The sequence below is a fragment of the Glossina fuscipes genome, unplaced genomic scaffold (assembly GCF_014805625.2).
Source record: "Glossina fuscipes isolate IAEA_lab_2018 unplaced genomic scaffold, Yale_Gfus_2 3, whole genome shotgun sequence".
Taxonomy (NCBI): domain Eukaryota; kingdom Metazoa; phylum Arthropoda; class Insecta; order Diptera; family Glossinidae; genus Glossina; species Glossina fuscipes.
The window spans coordinates 1,673,376-1,694,131 of record NW_023998417.1 but is presented as its reverse complement, the minus strand read 5'-3'; the positions used below and the strand labels follow the sequence as shown (position 1 = coordinate 1,694,131).

Here is a 20,756-nt window from a genome sequence, read left to right as displayed (position 1 = left end):
TGACCAGATGTTTAAGTTATTAAAAAAAAAAAAAAAAAAAAAAAAAAAAAAAAAAAAAAAAAAAATTTAAGATGTGATGTGAAGACAATATACGGGCAAATTTCAGTTTCACATTTACTTACCTTGTATATATATATATATATATATATCTATTTTTGTATATATTTATTTGTTAAGTTTTGCTTGAGTAATGTAGAAAATGAAACTCAATTGTCTTCTTGAATATGAAAACTTACAAGTATATATACATAAAAGCTCACTTGTTCTTTTTCTGTATGTGTTATAAATATGGTAACTATTTCCTATATAAACATAAGGCAATTGTTGCGTCACACCCACACATATGCAAATATACTTTCAACTTAGGATTCTATTTAATAAAATTTATTTGAGTTATAATACACTTGAGTGCTTATAAGATAATTCTAGAGAATAGTTATTCAATTGCATGAAATTGTTCTTTACATCCAAGCATGTCTCTATGCATGCATATGAATTGCCTAAGGGGAATTGTGTCTAATTATAGCATTCTTTCTAATAAGTGTTTGCGTATATTTTAATCAGCGACAATCATTCGGTGAAATTGTTGAATGTACCCAACAGTTAAATTCGATTATTTTTGACTTTCCTTTACATAAAAAACAAGGGTTTTCCCACTTAACATTGTTGAATTATATTGAGCGCATGCAGAGGCTAATTATGGGAACGCCCATAATTGTAGTTTCGATATTCGTTACTTGTGTTGTTTGATTTGAAGAAATCTTCTGCCGAATTCCAATGATAAAGAACGGTCTAGAGGATCAAAAATATTTGAAGAGAACGAATGGCAAGATTTATTGGCTGAAAACTCAGCTCAAACTCGCAACGAGATTTCAAATAGTGTAAATGCAAAGGAAAAGATCCAAAGGAAGGAAAAATGGAATCGACTGGCAATGCCATTTCCAAGAGTTTCAACTTTGCGATTTCATTGCTTTCAAGGCAAAAAGAGAAAAGTTTTCTATGGCGCATTATCATTGGCGATGAATTGTGGATCTACTGCGACAATCCTAAGCGCAAAAAATCGTCGGTTAGTTGAAGAGAGCCATCCACGTCAACACCGAAACGACATATTCATGGCCATAGAGTTTTGTTGTGCATACGGCGGGATCAGCAAGGTGAAGTGTATAACGAACTGCTAAAATCCAATGAAACTGTCAATTGGCCGAAGTAAACGATGTAAGACTGCAAGAAAGCCCAACAATAGCGGCTAACAGACGCAAAATCAACCGCTTGATGATGAGTCAGCAAAGTGGCATAGGCCACACGTAGCAAGAATTTTCAAGGATGCATTGCCGTGCCTAACGTACTCACCAGACATAACGCCTTCGGATTACCACTTGTTCAGATCGATGCAGCATAGCTTGGCCGGCACGCGGTTTCGAAATACTGAACAAGGGCGGAAAAGGATCGATGAATATCGTTCTTTCGACACGGTGTCGCTATGTTGCTAGAAAGATAGGAAAGAGCTGTAGAAAGTGACGGAAAATATTTTTATTTATATATATTGTACCAATTTCTCTCAATAAGTGAGAAAATGGTCCAAACACATGCAAGCACCTAATATTTATTTGTTAATATTATAACATTTCTTACTTACCACCGCAGGCTGCCTCTACCTGCATAACTTTTAGATATCTATGTATAAAATAAGTGAGCATAATATACAAAGGACAATAATTGAGAGAAGAGGAGTTAATTAATGCAATCATATTCATCAACCCGTCTAAAATTATCTTAACAGTTATTAAAGGCTTCATTAGTGACAAGACATCTCTCTGAAACTAGTTTAGTGGTCGAATACGATTCTGTTGAGCATTGCAATAAACTTCTGATATTGTATCGTCCGTCGTGTTAATTTTAATATTTAACGCTCTACTATTATTGGTTACTACTTTAAATTCATTTGTCATTTGCTTTAAACTGCTGATCCCAGTTCTTCAACAATCAATTACACGAATGGTCTGAACGTTTCCTATTCACAAATATAAGTACATCAGAAATCTCCTAAAGCTCTTAATAACAAGAATTTTTTTTTGTTTTTTTTTTTTTTTGAGAGATATGAAGGCCAAAGTCTAGTTAGACTGACGTACAAGCATGCATAGTAATCATCAAATAGCCGATACCATAATTGTTCAGCCAAATTACTTGAAGAAATTTAGTTACAAAGCTTACGGGTATTGCAAGCACCCACATAAAGCTTTATCATCAGTCCTAGAGTATGTGGATGTAAAAACTCGCAAACAGAAGCTGCACTTAAATGCGCTTTAAAAAAAATTCTTTTATGGAACTTTAAGACATTTGGATAAGACAAACGCAAGCTCTTTGAACCGTTTAATAAAGGACCGAGAGCAATAGATAATAATGACAGCAAGAACATGCATAAAAGATTGTAATTGTAGCGAAGATATGCTTCTCTGGTTATGGAAAAATCACTTGAATGCTTATCTAATTATGAGCTCCATGTATATCTACCCTGTATCTACACACTAACACTATACATGTTTTGTAAGTTTATCTTCAAGTATCAAGTGCTTGCTTGATCGTTATTCTATGCGAATGTTTTGTAAGTGAAAGCATATCAAATCTGTGTGCGTTCTTCTATCTACATAAGCAATTTATTGAAATTTTTCAAGAATGATATAAAGTAAAAAATCGAACCATGATAACTGTTACGACATATCTTTTATATAATCGCTCCTTAGCTCCTTAGCTCCCTAGCTCCTTAGCTCCCTAGCTCGTTAGCATTTGCTCTCAACTTTCTTTTCGCAACAAATTTGCAAACAAAGTGCAATTAAATAATAAACAATAAAATTTTCAATAGAAAAAAAAAAACTTATCTCATTCATTGCACCTTCACATTGCACTTCATTCTCGCAAATGTTATAAATAAAAAATTACATTAAAATTTAAAGTTGAATTTGAAGAAAACATTTCTCTCCATTTATTCTTTAAACTCTTCTGCGTGAATGCATGCATGCATGCATGTCTATAAACATTTTTTAAAAAATCTTCGTACAAAACAGAAAATGCTGTTAATTACCTGTCAGTAAGGAAATATATATATATATATATATATATATATGCATGCAATCATCGTTCATCATAGCAATGCTGCACTGCCTTCTCCCTAAGTGTATAGAGGAAAACCAAAACCACTGGCATTGACATCACTCTTCAAAGGTCTATTTTAATACACTTCATTATAACTATTATGCATACCATCCATGCATACATAGATGTAACTGTTCTTATGTCTCTTTGTCAGCATTTTTGTTCTATTTTTTTTTTTTTTTTTTTATACCTCCAGTATTCATTAAGAAAAGTTCAGTGACCGTTAAAGTCGGCTATCATTACCAATGTCATCGTATAAAACTTACGAAGCGAATCGTCTGCATTGCTATGATATAATTGCGAGTTATTTAACACAGTTAAATGAAATTATTAAGAAACTATCAGAAGAAATTTGACCTACTTTTTAATGCACAATTATTATACAAGGTAAAATCTTGTAACGTATATTACCAAGAGTATATACAAGAATTATTATATTATACCATCCCCACTCTCCACTCCCCACTGCCCCCCCTCAAGTAGTTACAAACGCACTGATAAACTTTCAATAAGTGCGCGTTTATGGCTTGTCGTGTTGAACAAAGGCAGTTTGATTGATTACCGCTAATGAATTGTTATTAAGAATAAAGCTGACTATCTATAAAAACGCAATTGATCGGATAGGGTGGGTTGGCTTTTCACCCAACTTTGTGTAAATGCATGCCAAAGTTGAACACTGTTGATGTTATATTTTCCAACATTTCTCTTATCGACTGTAGGTGGAGGGCGATCTTTTTTTTTTTTTTTTTTTTTCTTATTTTCGCATATGATATGGCATAGGTGCACTTAATCCGAATACTTGGAATTGTTACAAGTACTAGATTTTCAATTTAAAATAAATTGGCTTTGCGTTGTTAGTTGCAAGTAAATGGAAAATTTCAAACTTAGTCTACTAACTTTCTTAAGGGGGCTTTAATTTTTTAGTAGCGCTTACTAAGCATTTAGTCGTTATGATCGAGAGATTTACTAAATCTAACAGCAGTAAAAACTTTCCCGAGTTGCTCTTAAGCCTTTCGCGGTGTGTGCTGTGTGTATAAGGGAGCAGCTTGTTGCATTATAGCGGCTGATGCCACATACGGCAGTCACTTATTGTATATTGGAAGCTGTACAGGTCAGTTGTGTGAAAGGTGACGAAGTATGTCACTGATATGTCATCGTGAGCGATTTAAAACGAGCGAGTTTGTTGAAACCCTTTCTCAGTATTTACTTGCAGGTTCTTTTACAGTCAGCAGTGATGAATATGTGCTTAGAAATCCACACTTCACTGTTAGTTGCGTGGAATACCATGCTGTGTATGCGTCAATTATGTTCAAGTTTAAGTTATTTTAAATATGTCAGATTCAGGATATCCCAAGCATTGTGATATGACAACATATACACATTTCATATGTGTACCATGCATATTCGTAATAGTTTGCGAATTACGTTATAAGCTACGTAAAGGAGACAGAATTTGTTTGCTCAGCATTAATAGGAAGCAATTTCTAGTTCCCTTTTTTAAACCCACCACCAAAGTAAACTACGGAAACCTTGATCAGTATTAAAGTCTGAATCGATCTAAGTATGTCTGTCCATCCGTCCCGTCCCTATGTGGTGAAGAGTCTTCTACTAGTAAAAATTAAAGAAATCGTCTTTAAATTTGGTAAGACACTTGCAAGTTCTTGCAAGCAAGTTGGTTCCGAATATAGATGAAATAGGTGAAAGGCCACATCCAAAGTACAGCGTAAAACGAAAACCGTTGCAAAAGCAAAAAAAAGAAAAAATTCATTTTTGCTTATTACTTATAAACTATTACACATAAAGCGATAAAAACATTTACATTAAAATGGGCAAAGTCGTTCACGCCCACATACTGTATTTCGTGTTCCCTTAGTTTCTTTTTTCCTTTTTAAAAAGCAATCGTAGTGGGTATAGAAGATTCTGTTAAAGTCGTTTATATAACTCTTTTATTTATTTTTTTTTTTTTGTTCTTGTTGTAATCCTCTAATTAAAGAAGCATAATAATTTTTTTTAACAATTAATTGTAATCCTCGGTTTGTTTACACACAAATGGCGATTGGCTTTTTCCTTACTTATCGATAATAATTCTATTGAAAACAAAAACCTGTAAAACTTTTACTATAAATAATGATTATTTCATAAAACTTTATCCATTTTTTTTGTTTTTATACCTCTTCATCCATCAAAGGAAAATCGTTGCAGAAATTCTAAGAATTGTTTTTTTTTTTTTTTCTCTAAGAAATAAATTTTTTGTTTTTAAATTTTTGAAAAATCAGTAGAAAAAGGATTTAAGGGTTTTGCATAATGTTTTCGCATAGAAGAGAAACTTGAATACAAAATATAAATTTAATCATTAATTATCTAAGCTACAAGTCGCTTACCACACGGCCTGACTTTGCAATGTTATAATGAATTTTAATGAATGAAATAGAAGCGAGTAAAAGTAAAGAAAAAAGTCAAAACTACGTAGAAGAAACTTTATTACGTCTTTCGTATCTAACACCGTTTCGCTTAAAGTGCTTTTTGATTTTCAAGCCATTGCATCATTCATTAGCTTCTTTTCCACGTCTTTATAAAACACTTCTATGTATTAACTTTAAATTCTGAAACGATATTAGCAATAAGTGAAAATGTACTGAGAAAAAAAAAGGCCTCGAGTAGCTTCTCTTCACTAAGGATTACTTTTTTTTTTGTAAACCTAGTTATGCTGGCTTGATAGCCGGACTAACTAACTAACCACTGGCCTACTCACCGGATTATCCAATAGCAAAATTATATTAGTGGGCAAGTTTAGGTGATGGTTGTAGTTGACTTGGTTCAGCTTGCTGTGTGAGTACACAAGTAATCCAATTAAGCAAAGACGGAAAAAAAGGGCTGAAAATTATCGTGTAAATAACTGCTTTACACTTTACGCACCACTGCGATCTTCTGGCCTGACCATTGTAGCTCACTTGAAATACCAATCTGCTTAACTTCTCTTAAATTTGAAGTCGATATCTTTCTTTTTGCGACCAGGAGAGTGCCAATAACAACACACCATATAGGCGGACAGACGGACAGACATGGCGTAATCAATTTAGAATTTCCTTTTGGCTGTCACTACATAGATTATGAAAAAAAGCAAAATGAGTTCACCCCCCCATACTCCAGTAGTGTTAGGTGGAAAAAGACAGACAGTCACACGCACAGATAAGCTTAAATTATTCTGAATCGATCAATGCTAACAAAAAATAATTATGCCTTAAATATATACGACCGCGCCCAAATTTAATACACCTTCTGCGCGACAATTAATGGCGGATATAAAGGAATTTAAACAATCAAATATTTGGTTAATTATATGTGATTGTGTGTGTGTGTGTTTGTGTGTGTGTGTGTGTGCATCATCATATATCTATTTCATCATAGAATCTATTTTGCTCGGCAGTAAGACGCCAAAATGTGGAAATTAGTGAATCTCCCCGAGGAGTGAAAATCATGAAAAAGCACTCAAGTTAATCGCCAATATCATGCATCTCTTAAGAAAATATATTGAAGATGTATTCAAAATAAATTCTCCTCAAAGTAGTCGTTTTCAGGTTTCCCATAAATTTCAAATGAATATACGCAACCATAACTATAAAAATTTTGTTGTTGTTGTTGTTGTATTTTTAATGTTCATTTGAAACTTTTCACAGTATCTGCACAATAAGTAGGTTAACGCAAGAATGCACACACACACACACACACGCACACACATTTATACTAGATATATATAGAATGTGTACGTGCTGAGACACATTCTAATAGATAATAAATGTTTGTGTTGCATATAATAAAGAAAATGTATTCATGTAAACAAATACTTTCTCTGTAAATATTTTTTAAAATCAAAAAAAAAAAAAAAAAAAAAAAAAAAATGGAAAAGAAAAAGAAAAACACTTCCGAGATTTTCTAATACGAAGTAAAAGGGAGAGTTGAACACACACTTATATTTAAATACACACACACACACACACACACTCATACATGAAATAAAGAGAAAGTGATAGAAGATTGTCGTAATCTTTCTTTATATTTTTATCTTATATATATATATATATATATATATATATATATATGTAAGTGTTATTTTATGTAAATGGACTTATTTACGATTTACATTTGTGCGGAAATAGGCATAAAGTTAGCCTTGTTTTGTTATTCAACTTGAAAGGATAAATAAAAATTCGAATAGTTCCATATATTTTGTAAGAAATGAATGCAATCAGCAGGCTAAGTAAATAAAGTCAATAAAGTTTCAGAAATTAAGTCCTTAAGGATTTTAGATTTAAGAAATGATAAAATTATAAACCAAATAACAAACTTACTTCGAATAATGACAATCTCTCTCTGGTATATATATATATATCTAAAGAAGAGTTCCTCTTGTATATGGAACGCATACATATTCCATATTAGATGGTAAGTAAATCTAATCTCTCTGCTACGGTATTGAAAACAAATTGAAAATTTCAACTTAAGGTTTTATGCAAATATCCTATAGTTTTTTTTTTTTTTATCGAAAGTTATTCCGAAAAAATAAAAAACAAGTAATAATGTAAATTACTACTAGTTCAATACTACCAAACCCTTACTAATGATTAAATTTAAAAAACAAAAAATTAAATAAATTTTTGGTGATAAAAGCCAACGCAATATATATATACATATATATATATATATGAATATTAAGGAAGTTTATATAGTTCTACGACCTCGACTCGAATCTCGGAGTTTGTATAGGCAAGAAGCCGTTAAAAATGAAAACATAAATTCTGACTTATCTCGAGTTATGCTGCGTTGTTACATCCTTAAACTATAGATTTTAAACTTAACTCAAAATATTTAATTACTTAAGCGAATGCCTTTAAAAGTACAGAAAAGCAAACAAACACTTTGTTGCAAATGCAAAGAAGAGCATGAAGATGAAGAAGCCTATATAAAATATGTTTACTTACGTGTGTGCTTTTAACAATTATGAAAATATTTACTTATGAACATGAGTGGGTGTGGTTGGTTGGTTGGTTGGTTGGTTGGTTGATTGTAAATGCACGTATCTTAAATCTGTTAACATTGCTTATGTAAGTTTAGATGAAGATTATAAGTAGTGTAGTGTTGCGTTGTAGGTGATGTAACTTTTTCATAAATTATATTCAATCTTGTTCATAAAATGAAAGGTTCTCATAAAGTTGAAGAAAAGGATAAGACTTAACAGATATTATGCACACTTGGGGTCAATACATTGCAGGCAGGTGGTATAAATATTCACACAAATGTGCTATACGCGTACAAATCATATAAGCATAATACGCCTGACTTTAGATCAAAAGAGACTTGAAGACATCATATACAGAAACAAAGCATATAAAAAATGCACATGAATTGCTGTCAAAGTCGAAGAGAGGACATTGCGCGTGTAAATGAATATGTGCTTAAAGAGTGTTTGTGTTTGTGTGTGTTTGTGTGTGTGTTTGTTATGTGTGTAAGTATATTTTGAAAATCACATAACGGCAGCTGTAGGTAAAGTTTGTTGCAATAAAGTAAACTTTTTCATCTTGTTTCACACATCTTTGTGCCAACAGACATCTCCAGGGTCTTTCTTCTCTTCTTTGTCTTCTTCTTCTTCTTCGTCTTCTACTGTTCAACACAAATCCTTCAACTAAGAAGTGAGAACAACTAAGGTTCTAAAGTATTTAATGCCCACAAGTAGTACGTAGATCGCCATTATCTATAGTAAAAATGCCAGCGACAGCAACAGCAACAGCAATAGCAATAGTAACAGCAGCAGCCACATTATCATCATCTTCATCATTATCTTAATAATAATTGCATTGTATAGCAGGCAGGACTGTAACTTGTGGCAGGAAATTTTGCATGCCAAAATTTATGTGCCAAAAGATAATTGCCTGCATCCGTAGTCAAATGTTCTCATACGTATATATATATGTGTATATATATGTGTGCCTGTACGTATATACCTGTATACAATTTTAAAGTTAGACATACTTACACGTCCATAACATTTATTCATTCACGAAGTTTTATATATATATATATATATATATATATATGTATGTATGCATACACACTACTAACTCTAGACAAACTGATTGTCCATAAACTGTTTCACTTTAAAGCATGCAAGCCATGAATTGTGCCTGGGCATCATCGAGTAAAGTCTCTTCTTTATACTATTCGCACGTTTCTTATATTTAACTTCAAGCATTTCATTAGAACGTTACTTAGTTTACTTCAATCTTGGGTTATTATGGTCACTAAAACATGCTAAACTACGCCTTATCTATTTCTTTTGTAATCTAAGCTTTGTTTTTTCTTCTTTTTTTTTTTTTTTTGTTCTACTGCATAACTCTTAAAGGAAACTTTATTATATTTTCACCATTAAAAAAAAAAAAAAAAAAAAAAAAAAGAAGAAAAGAAGGAAGAAAAGAGGAGATTTTTTTCTTTAATTTATTTCTTTGCCTTTGCCTTTGCCTCTGCTTCTGTCTCTTTCTTTCCCGGTTTTCTATTTGCATCTCTATCTTGTTTGTTGTCAGTTCCTTTCAAAACTGCATAGCGTAAAATACATTCTTTAGACAAATACGCGCAATTCTTATGCATTGCATGCTTGGTTTATATGCCTTCAAGCTACAAATTTACTTCAGTTATACTTTTAATCTTCACTAAGATATTAGGTGGCAAAAACAGTTGCCATGTTAACATAATTGCGGTGCATTATAAGTGACGTTACAGAGACGTTAGCAATTATCCCTTCGATCTGATAGTTATATCCTATGAAAGATACTCATATAGCATTTATTAAACTTGGAAACTTGGAAACTGAGCCTATTTCACAATAAACTTAAAGACAAAAAGAAAGTTTGTAAGCAACTTCAATGAGATGAAGGATTGGAGCATTTAGTTGTAATAAAAGTCTTCCGGTCTCCCGCTCATTGGGAAGATATCACCGAAATAATCAGCAGGATTGTTCTCACAAGCGATCATACTTGCAACCTTACTATATTTCGAAGCGGGTATAGCCGACGTATGATTTTTATAAACCCGACTCTTCAAAAAACCCCCAAAGAAAATAATCCAATAGAATTAAATGGAATTATCTGGATCGAAGAACATCGATTTCAATTCCACAACGTCTGCTACGCCACGCTCTTGCGCTCGCTCGAATCTGATAAAAGTGGACATCGTTTTCATAAAAAGTGGAATATTCAAAAGACTTCTTGCATTAAAATCTTATAATATGTTCACATTCACAGACCTATGTTATTAGTTTTATTTCTTCATTCTTAGCATCTAGAAATATTCGCTAAAGCTTGCAACTAAAACTAAAGGTGCAAATTCTTTGTCCAACATATATTTTATAAGGTACAGTAAGTCGAATGAAATTCATCCAACTAATATCCAAGGCCTCATCATAGTCCACGATGCAGCGTCTGCTTTATAAACTCACACACTCTACATGTACATTAAATAGTATTTTTGTTTCAGTTTATATATAACATTGAATACACCTTGCCGGATCTTCCGGTTTAAACATTTGTTCCCATGAACTTTGCAAAACTGCAAATTAGTTTACAATTTCCTTTACCTACGTAAATCATGTTTGCAACTGGGCAGCATTTGTGTAAATCCAGACGAACCAAAAAAAAAAAGAAAAATTAAAAAATAATTTTCAATAACTAATCAGATACCTATCCACCTCTAGCCATGCGCCAGCCCAAGACTAAATAGGAAAAGAATTGCCTAGCGAGAGCTCACAAGTCTTCATTGGAAAAATCGAAATAAGAAATCTTCTACATGATAATGATATCCCCAATGGAATTGCAAATCGCTTATATCAAAAATCCTTCGATTTGCTTCGGTTGCTTCTCACAAGAATTGTCGCAACGCGGATAATGTCAAATCTTATTGATTTGTTTAACCCTTTAAGACTTAATTGGAATTCCTACGAATGTAACATCGCCTCCATCCATCTAAGTCTTTAATCTTAAGTATTGCTTAATTCAGGTGAATCCATATTGTGTACATGATTGCGCCATGTATACGAAGAAATGAAATCTAAAGGACGTAATAAGTTTGCTTTATTTTCCAATTTTCCGAAAACAAACCATTACTTACCTAAATATTTGTATTCGATTTTAAATTCTTGCATAAAGTTAAAAAAAAAACTCCGTCACATATGCAAAGACTTTTTACTCCGTATTGAGATGAGGGACAGAAGAATGTATATCATAGGATGCACGAATGCTTATCGAAATATTACAATTGATTATTCCTTGCATGAGGATTAAAGTTAAAAAAATGTAAAAAAAAAAAAGACGAGAAGAAGAGAAAGTAAAGTAAAATAGTAACACATACAAACACATACGCACATATAAACGGGCAAATACATATATATATATATATATATATATATATATATATATCACAAAACAAGCAATTTTTCTTTACCGATGTAAAATTATAATCAGCGTTATTTATCGTAGCAATATGTGGCATCGAATATCGAGCGAATATATTTTATTGTTGTAAAAATATGCATATCATGCATAGTAATAAAGTTTACAAATTTTTTTTTTTTTTTTTTTTTTACTATTAATATTATTTTTGCACTAAAATGCTCGTCTATATGCAAACACTGGGAATGAACGAGTGAATGTTCTTACGTATGTATACGAAAATTATTACACATGGCTACACTTTTATAGTTGCAATGATAGCAATAAGGAATGTCATCAAGCGAAATGTAATGGGAATTTTCAATTGCAGGCTTTGTTTGTTAGTGTGTGTGTGTGCATATGTGTATTATACCGATAGACTAATTAGCTAAGATGTTGGTCAATTGCTGTTTGAACGTTTGGCTGGCTATAAACGGATTACTCTTTTACTCGAACATTTTGCATCGAGTACGTACGTCCACCACTTTATACCTTAGCAAGTAAACAAGTACAATTTGCAACAGCATAGAAGATTATGCCTGTATGTTATGGCAGTCGCTTTACACACACACACACAAACACACACACACACACACACACACAGCACACACACACATATAAAACAGAGCTCTATTTCTTTTCGACCCGCAGTGATACTTAAAAGCAATCATTTTTGAATTATATTTGAAACCAAGCATTCGAAATTTCAAAGGACAAATGAAACGATTTTAACATGGACATCAACAAGGAGCAAAGAGAACAAGGAAAGAAAACACCAAACAACATTTCACTAAACTGTACTTGAAGATAGTAAAAAAATGTAAATTGTGACATGTCCGGGACATCATCACTTTTATCAGAATGCAAGCCAACAACTTTGTCTAGTTTTTAACGATCCTTGAATCATGTCATTCTTCTCTGAGTTTCTGTCATTTTCCAAAAAGTAACCTACCGAAAATCTTATCATACACTTTTACTTACTGACAATCGGGCCTCTTTCTACGTTCGCAATATACTTGATTGTCTAAAAAGTGCTTAGACTTTTGCTCACATATGTATATTTTAATCTCGTAAATTTAAGAGACAATGTGTGTATATCTTATTTGCCATATGGCATTTAGAATTAGGAGGTATAGAAGAAAGACTTGAAATTATCTTTGTAAAATATGTCTACCTCAAGTTAGGTCAGTTCTCTATCAATCTGCCGTAGATATTATAATTCTAATAGAACGAAAGAGACACAAGTACTGCTGTTGCTTGTTCTAGAAAAATTGTGTGAAAATCGGTTCGCAGCGAGTAACGAGATTGCGAAAATGGATGATCAACAGCAAGCATGCAATCATGACCTAACTCTGCCTTGCTTTAATCTCTTAGCAACGATCAGCTACGAAGGAAGCTCGACATTCGCTTGCAGATGGATACCTCACAGTCACGATAGGCGAAAAAGTTTATGGGCGTAAGCCGTAGAAGCTGTGCAAATAATAAAACCGAACCGGAAAGTTTGAGTGCCATTAAGCACTATCTAAATCCAACTAAATGTAGAATATATAGAAGTTCTCGGAAGCCATAGCGTTGACAATGACAAAAGCAAAACAAGTTTTGCTGTTGTCCACCGATTCATCAAAAATTAGTCGTGAAGGCAGATACATAGATATATCGAAATAGATATTGCTTGACTGTCATTTAGTTACATTCGAGCGCGATTCTCGTTGAATACTAGTCGATTAACCTTGAAAGAGGCCGTTGAAAATGAAGACTCAAAATTCTTTTAGAGAAATACTTCGCCAGACTGTAAAAAATCAACAACACAGGGATAGAGAAGAAAGCTATCGCCTGAGAGGTTCCAATAGTGAAGGCTAGGAAAAATTTTTCGAAAAAAATTTCTTCAAGATGAGCCAGTCTCAACGTAATGTAACTTAATCTTCTAAGTCTATGGTGATAATAATTTTCTGTTTAAATTTCAACCTAAAGTTGAAATCGTAGTTTAATCTTTATGTGCGCGCGTCTCAATTGAAATTCTAAAGAGTTAGTATATGCGGTAATTTGTTTTTTTTCATCTTTTGGCATTGTTTCAATCCACAATTGGATATGCACACGTATTTTGTGTGCAAGAGCAAATATTATTTATTCAGATGTATGGGTGTATATAAGTTGTTTGTTATTCTTATACTCAATTTTCATTTTCTGCATTTCATTTACGTTTATTTACAGAATATAAAAAATAAAAATAAAAATAAAAGAAAAATTTGCTGCTGCTACTGCTGCAGCAGCTGCAGTCAGCTTACAGTCTATTTCTCTCTATGTACTAAAAACAAACAAAAATGAAAAAATAAGAAAAATTAGAGAAAAAAAAAACAAAAAAAAAAGTAGTAAAACTTCTATGCATACGTGCACTCATACTCATGCATATTTCTTAATAAACAACTGTCAATTTACATTTGTTGTCTGTACAGTATATCATCACTTCGGTTGTGACTAAGTGTGTGTGTGTGACTATGAATTTATATTCTGTTATGGTTGACTTTAATTTTAGTTCCGCTTACCTCCGTTCAAGGCGTTCTGGGACGTCAAGCTATGCTGCCGTGTGATATTACACCAATGGAACGTGACGATGCGGTCTATATGGTATTGTGGTTTCGGGAAGGTGATGGTGAACCCATTTATAAGTAAGTTTAAATTTTTACTTCCTTTTTCACCTTTTTTTTTATTCATTGGATTTAATTTGACTTTTTTCTATATTCATTTTATATAAGGTAGCGTACTACTGTAGTAGTGTTTCTTATGTTATCAATGTGTATTGTGTGTGTGTGTGTGCGTGTGCGTGTGTGTGTGTCATGATTTCCTTCAAGCGACACATCGACTTATTTTTTTAAAAAAAAAAAAAAACAAAAACAAAAAAAACTGAAACATTGAGATGTTACTGGTAGTGGAATCAGTTTCTCTCCTTCTCTCTCTACTTCTTTTAAATTGCAATCAAGGCAAATAAAAGAAGTAAGCAAATCAATTGTAAACAGGCTTTCAAAAGAATACATGAGGAGCCTTTTTATACAGCCGCACGGTTTCATTTTGCTCTAAAGGACATTCCAGACATTTAGTCCATAAAATATATGTCCTCTTGACTTAAGATGAGATCTTATATCCATCTAACTATATCTGTCCCTATTGTTCACGTTCACTTAGACTTGATCGAGACATCGAGTTTAAGAACCTTGATATCCATGCCCACAAAAGAAAAACCGATTAATGTATAACACATAGCACTTTTTAGTCCACGGCGGGAAAAAGACATTCATGGAGAGCATCTAACATTGCAGCAAACCAATTAGTGAAGCCTCCCGTGAAGCCGTACAAACTCATGCATAAGCAATAAAAATTTCAATTTACACCAATAACGGGTAGAACTTGGTTGAAGTATTTTTTAGATCTGGGTAAATGATCAGTGCAGAAGTCATTGCAATCGATCAATCCACCTGTGCACATTTACTAAATATTTTTTATATCCTGCACCACCTGATGTACAAGGGTATATTAAGTTTGTATGGATGTGTGCAACATCCAAAAGGATTGGAAGAAGATCAATCTTTTATTATACCGATCGATGAAGAATTACTCCCTGAATCGCTATACAAAATGTGTATGTGTGTATATATTTCATTCGGAATCAACTCAAGCACATTCGGATGTTGGTACATGTTCCGCCCCATAGTGCACTATAAACTAAAAACAAATTTGTTGTTGTGGAACTTTTCACTCTTTACTTATAATCAAGCATCAAAATTTCCAAGCATATTCTACAAATGATCCTCCAGTACCCGAACACAAATCCACACACAATCGAATACATACATACATTAAGTATTTTAGAATATCGAAATTCAACTTTTTTCTCGTCTTAAAAAAAAAAAAAAAATCCTTAAGGTGACCGAATATTCTAGAGATTCGTTCACTGCCGCAATATAATATTCGTACATGTTATTTATTATATATCCTTATTTTTAATAGCTTTGACGTGCGGGGGAGACAATTTGGCCAAGCTAGATTATGGTCGTCACCGTTAGCCTTTGGGCCCAGAGCTTACTTTAGCAGTACATCGCATCCTGCCCAGTTAAAAATCGATACCATACGCATCGAAGACGAAGGTGTATACAGATGTCGTGTGGATTTTCGCAATTCGCCAACAAGAAATTTAAAAATCAATTTAACTGTAATAGGTAAGCAATTTTATTTAATATGTTACTATAATAAAAGAATATTATCGTTACATTGCTTATGTAACTCATGCAGGCACTATGCGATCTTTAAACCACTTATTCTAATAGTGACAATACATATCTGTTTGAGAATAGAACAAATAATGTCATCAATAATGATAAAAATAGGAAGCTGCATGAATGCATACATGCTTGCATGCTTGCTTGCTTGCTTGCTTGCATGCATGCATGCATGCGTACATACATAAGACATTAACCTGCATTGTATCGTATAGTCGTATAGTTCATGTGCAATACTTTATTGAAAACTTTAATAAAAGCGCACAAAGTCTTGTTTTTTTTTTTATAGGTTTAACCTCTTTAAGGGTTGCGTAAGTACGTACCCATATATATATATATATATATATATACACAACAGATGAATATATGAAACAAATTGACAAAGTAATCAAAGGTAGCAAGAGAAAACTGAATACGTGCATGTTGTTGGTTGTGTTGTTTGTTGTATTAATATTGGTAACTTCAACGTCTGTACATGACAACGCTACAACAACAAAATATATCCAATTCACATCTTCTACTACATATTATAGAAAAACAAACAAGCAAAAAAAAAAAAGAAGGCAAAAAAGCAAAAACAAAAAATAAAAAATAAAAAAAAAATTTTATAAGAGAAATGAAATGAACAAAATCTACAAAACAGGCGACGTAGGTAGTAGAAAAAAGAAATGCAATGCAATGCAAAAAAAAATAAAAAATCAAAAAAGAAAAAGGAACAAAAAAAAAAAAAACGGAAATGCAAAAAGCAAAAAAAAAAAAAAAAAAAAAAAAAAAAAAAAAAGCAGAAAGCAAAAAACAAAAACGACAACCGAGAGCGTACGCGAATTGGAAAGCGTTGAATTGGCAAAAGTAATTCAAAAGTTTTATTGCAACGTCGAGCAATCGAGTTATTGTGCGTTGGTTGGTTGATTGTGTATGCAAAGCAATTGCTGGAATATAAACAATCTACATATGTATGCATAATACCGATATGTATATGCTTGACTGTGCCTATGGGTGTATATGCATGTATGCATGCTTGCATGTGTGTGCGCATATATGTAGGTTACATATAACAATACAATACCATAAAGGCAAGCCAACAATACTGGCGGAATATATGCGAAGTTATGCATTTTTAGTGTGTGTTTACTGAGAGAACACACATCGCGCATACACGCACATTTATATATATATATATATATATATATGATGATGATATATATACCACCATTTTGTTTTACTTTGCACAAGTAATAAATTCCAATATTTTGCGGAATTGTCTGCGATATGTGATATGTTCAAGTAAACTCATACATAGCGCACATAAAGTCAAATTGCAAAGATAAACTCTTGTATACCGCAAGCAGTGTTTCTTAACTAGTTTTTTATTCTGCAATAAATATTGCAGCTAATCTTTCGAAATTTACCAAGCAAAACAAAGGCTTTTCATTTGCGGCATCATCGTTTCATTCTAGTGCCATACAACTCCAACAATTCGTTCGGAAGATTTTAACATTTTTTTTACAAAATCATAAACTTTACCAAAAAAAAAATCATGGGTTTTTTTTTTTTTTTTCTTTTTTGAAAATAAAAAATCATTTTTGTTTGAGGTTATAGACGAGTCATTTGCAAAGTCCCTATTTAGGCTAAAGTTGCACTTGCATTTCTTTCAATTAGCGGCGGGAATGAGCTTAGCAAGTTTAAATCTTGTGTACGCATTGTACATGAGTAGTCGTTCTCATCGATGTGTGATAGTTGAAAACGAAACTTTAAAGTAATATTAACCCTTGACTATGGTTTCGTTCAAGTTCAAGTTTTTGCTTAAAAAAAGATAAGAAAGACTTTCTTCTTCCCTCCCCTAGAGTGGAGTACAAAGTTTGCGTAACTTTATTGTTAGAGTAACCTGAAGGAAAAAATGTAAAGAATTATGAAAATATGAAATAATGATCTGAAATATGAAATGAATTGCAGTAAAAGTTCTTTATTCGCGGGGTATATATGCCGCGAATATAGAAACCGTGAATATGGAATGGTAGTTGGATACCTATTGGAATCATTTTATTATTATGTATGTACTTATTAGATCCGCGAATAAAAAAATTTATAGCCGCGAATACAAGAATTTTTTAAATTTTTTTTTAGTCCACGAATAGTGAAAACCCAAATGAAGGAAGCGCGAATAAGAAGCTTTTACTGTATATGATATTTCTTACACTTGGAAACATGAAATTTGGCACTGATCAAGCATTTTATAGGACCTTTCAAGCAAACGGCTTAACAAAATGCATCTCCTCAATGCATACTTGTCGGAATCTCTGAGACGTTGTTCTCGATTTTGAACTGAAAGAAGAGAACATAATCATCTTTCATAGATTTTTAAAACATTAAAAGAGAACCAACCGACTCTCTTTTCTTTACTTAAACCCAGAAGATTAGGACCGAAATTCACGAGAAAATGAAATAATTTAAAGATATGTATCTATGAAATTCGAATATTTCCCGTTATAAATATGAAAAATTATAAAAAATATTTTATATATAGAATAATGCCAATCATTTGCTATTTACATTTTGCCCATACATTTTTCCATAAGTAGTGAAGCACTGTTCACCTAGTGCATGTCTCATCGATGCAGATAATCTTTAAATTGAGGAACTCAAGCTTGGCGATTATCATTGGCTAGAATTTCCCAATTGAGTGTTTGCAACATAACTTGAATTGCTTTTGCTGAGTCGATGGATGGACGGATATCATGTAAAAAAAAAAAAATAAAGTAACATTGTGTTGCTTGTTCATTTCTTGAGCAGTGAACAATACAAATCGATTAATTGTGTTATTGATAGGAGTTGAATATGAACCTTTTCATCAGGCTCTAGCAGCTACTGACAAGCACAGATAGTACTACTCGAACTCGACATGAGTTTTTTATGCCCGGAGTTCTCTAAATTAATCCATTTTTCATATTTAGCTAGACTGCGATGCACGAGAGACTTTATTTATCGTTTAGCCAAAGATAAAATGATATTTGGTACAAAACTTAATATAGTCGTTGTTAGAAAAAATATATATATCCGTTGGTAATACAAGCGCTTATTGCGTCTAAACGTCCAATGTGTAAAAAGAAAGCACAACTGCAGTCTTATATGTATGTCCCATTTCTCTCTGTAAGTAGCCTTACGAACATCTATGAGTCGTAATTCCGGTTTCATATTTACATACCTAATATGTGCTAGTAAATGCGAAATTTCAACTTTTAAGGCCAAAGTAAATAATCTAAAGTAAAATAGATTTTAAAATTAAGAAATTTTTTGCATTAATTAATTTCTAACTTTACCTAATAATTTAGTTTATTTTTTATATCACACTACAGAAGAGATATTTTAGAGAAATTTGGATAAAAAGCTCTATGTGCTCACTACTGTAAACCCTTATAAAAACGCTATCCATAACAGGCAGTTACATGGCTCAGATCATCTTAGAAAATAAGTCGAGAAGCAAAAAAATTTCAAAATTTCACGTTTTTTTTTATCTGTGACAAATGATATCAGTTTTGCCCAAAAGAATGCTTTCTTTCCTATTATGTAAGTAGGAAACCTTACAAATATTCCAAATAGAGATAAATATAATAAATTTTTTACCTTTCTTATGGCATCATATGACGTAGCCTTCATTCTTTGGATTCTCATTGGATCGCATAGCACGATTGCACGACTGCGTTGCATATGCAACAATGTTTCGACAAATAGCAATTAAAAAAATAATAATGGAAAGAGAAAAAGAGGGAACTTTTACAAAAATAAAAATAAAAAAAGAATAATAATAAAAAAAAGTACAAACAATAAGCTTTCAAATTATTATGCGTAAAATCAATACATGAATGAAGTATAAAATTGCACAAAAGCCAATTTCAATGTCTATATACATATATATATATATGTAATCTGAATATGAGAACTATCCGAATACTTTTAAATTCTTTTACTTGTTATTTTTTGATTTTTTTTTTTTTTTTTTTTTGCGTTACACAACGATATCATATATACGAATGTATATATGAACAGTAACCGGTGCGGAAGTAAGGATCAATTTTATTTGTTTTTAATTATCAATAACCGAGTACTACGACGAGTAAAAAGGAAGAATTCATAATTCACAATATATTCGATAGAGATTGACGAGTGTACTGTGCACACAGGCATATATATATATATATATTTATATATGTGTGCGTATATGTAGGTAAAGAAAAAAAAATTTTTTTTTTGTTATTAAGTTTTATTATTTATTTTTAGTTCATATAACTAACTACATACATAGAATCGTAATGCAAGCATCCATATAAGCCAGAGAAGTTGAACGTGGTTGCATGCAGTGAGATGATTATAAAAAAATAACTTTAGTTTCTTAAAGCGTTTTCGAAATTCTCTAAAGATTCAGTGGCATTTTGTATAGATGTATGTCGTAGAATATTTTCAAATGTCGACAACGTTGGCAGCTAACAATTTTATATAACCTATAAGTGTGTGTACAAGTGCTTGCACGGTTCCATAAGCATTATTGTCACATAGGCGGGATTATAAGCCGAAGATGGTGTAATAAAAACGTTATACGTGTTGTAACAAACCGAAATATCTTTGTATTTAATATAAATGCATGTCTTCATTGGAAAATTTTACGAATATTTTTAAAAAGATCGCAACTTCTATTCTTCGATACCGTTATTACGGTTTACTTTTATGAAAGCGAAATGTTTGCATCCGGATTGATAGGCTCTAGGTCTCTCTCTCTCTCCCACATGGCAACAATGTTTTCAGTAGACGTTTCAATATGACCTTCTCTACGAATGATCATTGATTCGGATACAAAATATTTTGGAAT

The 20,756-nt window shown here is 32.3% G+C and overlaps 1 protein-coding gene across 1 annotated transcript in view; it reads left to right on the top strand.

Annotated features, from left to right (window-relative positions):
- Positions 1 to 20,756, top strand: part of LOC119635151 (protein turtle homolog A) — a 109,014-nt gene that overhangs the window by 33,203 nt on the left and 55,055 nt on the right. The window contains exons 2-3 of the mRNA XM_038029759.1: positions 14,158 to 14,290; positions 15,627 to 15,835. Coding sequence (XP_037885687.1) covers positions 14,158 to 14,290; positions 15,627 to 15,835 — 342 coding nt within the window. The remainder of the gene's footprint in view (positions 1 to 14,157; positions 14,291 to 15,626; positions 15,836 to 20,756) is intronic.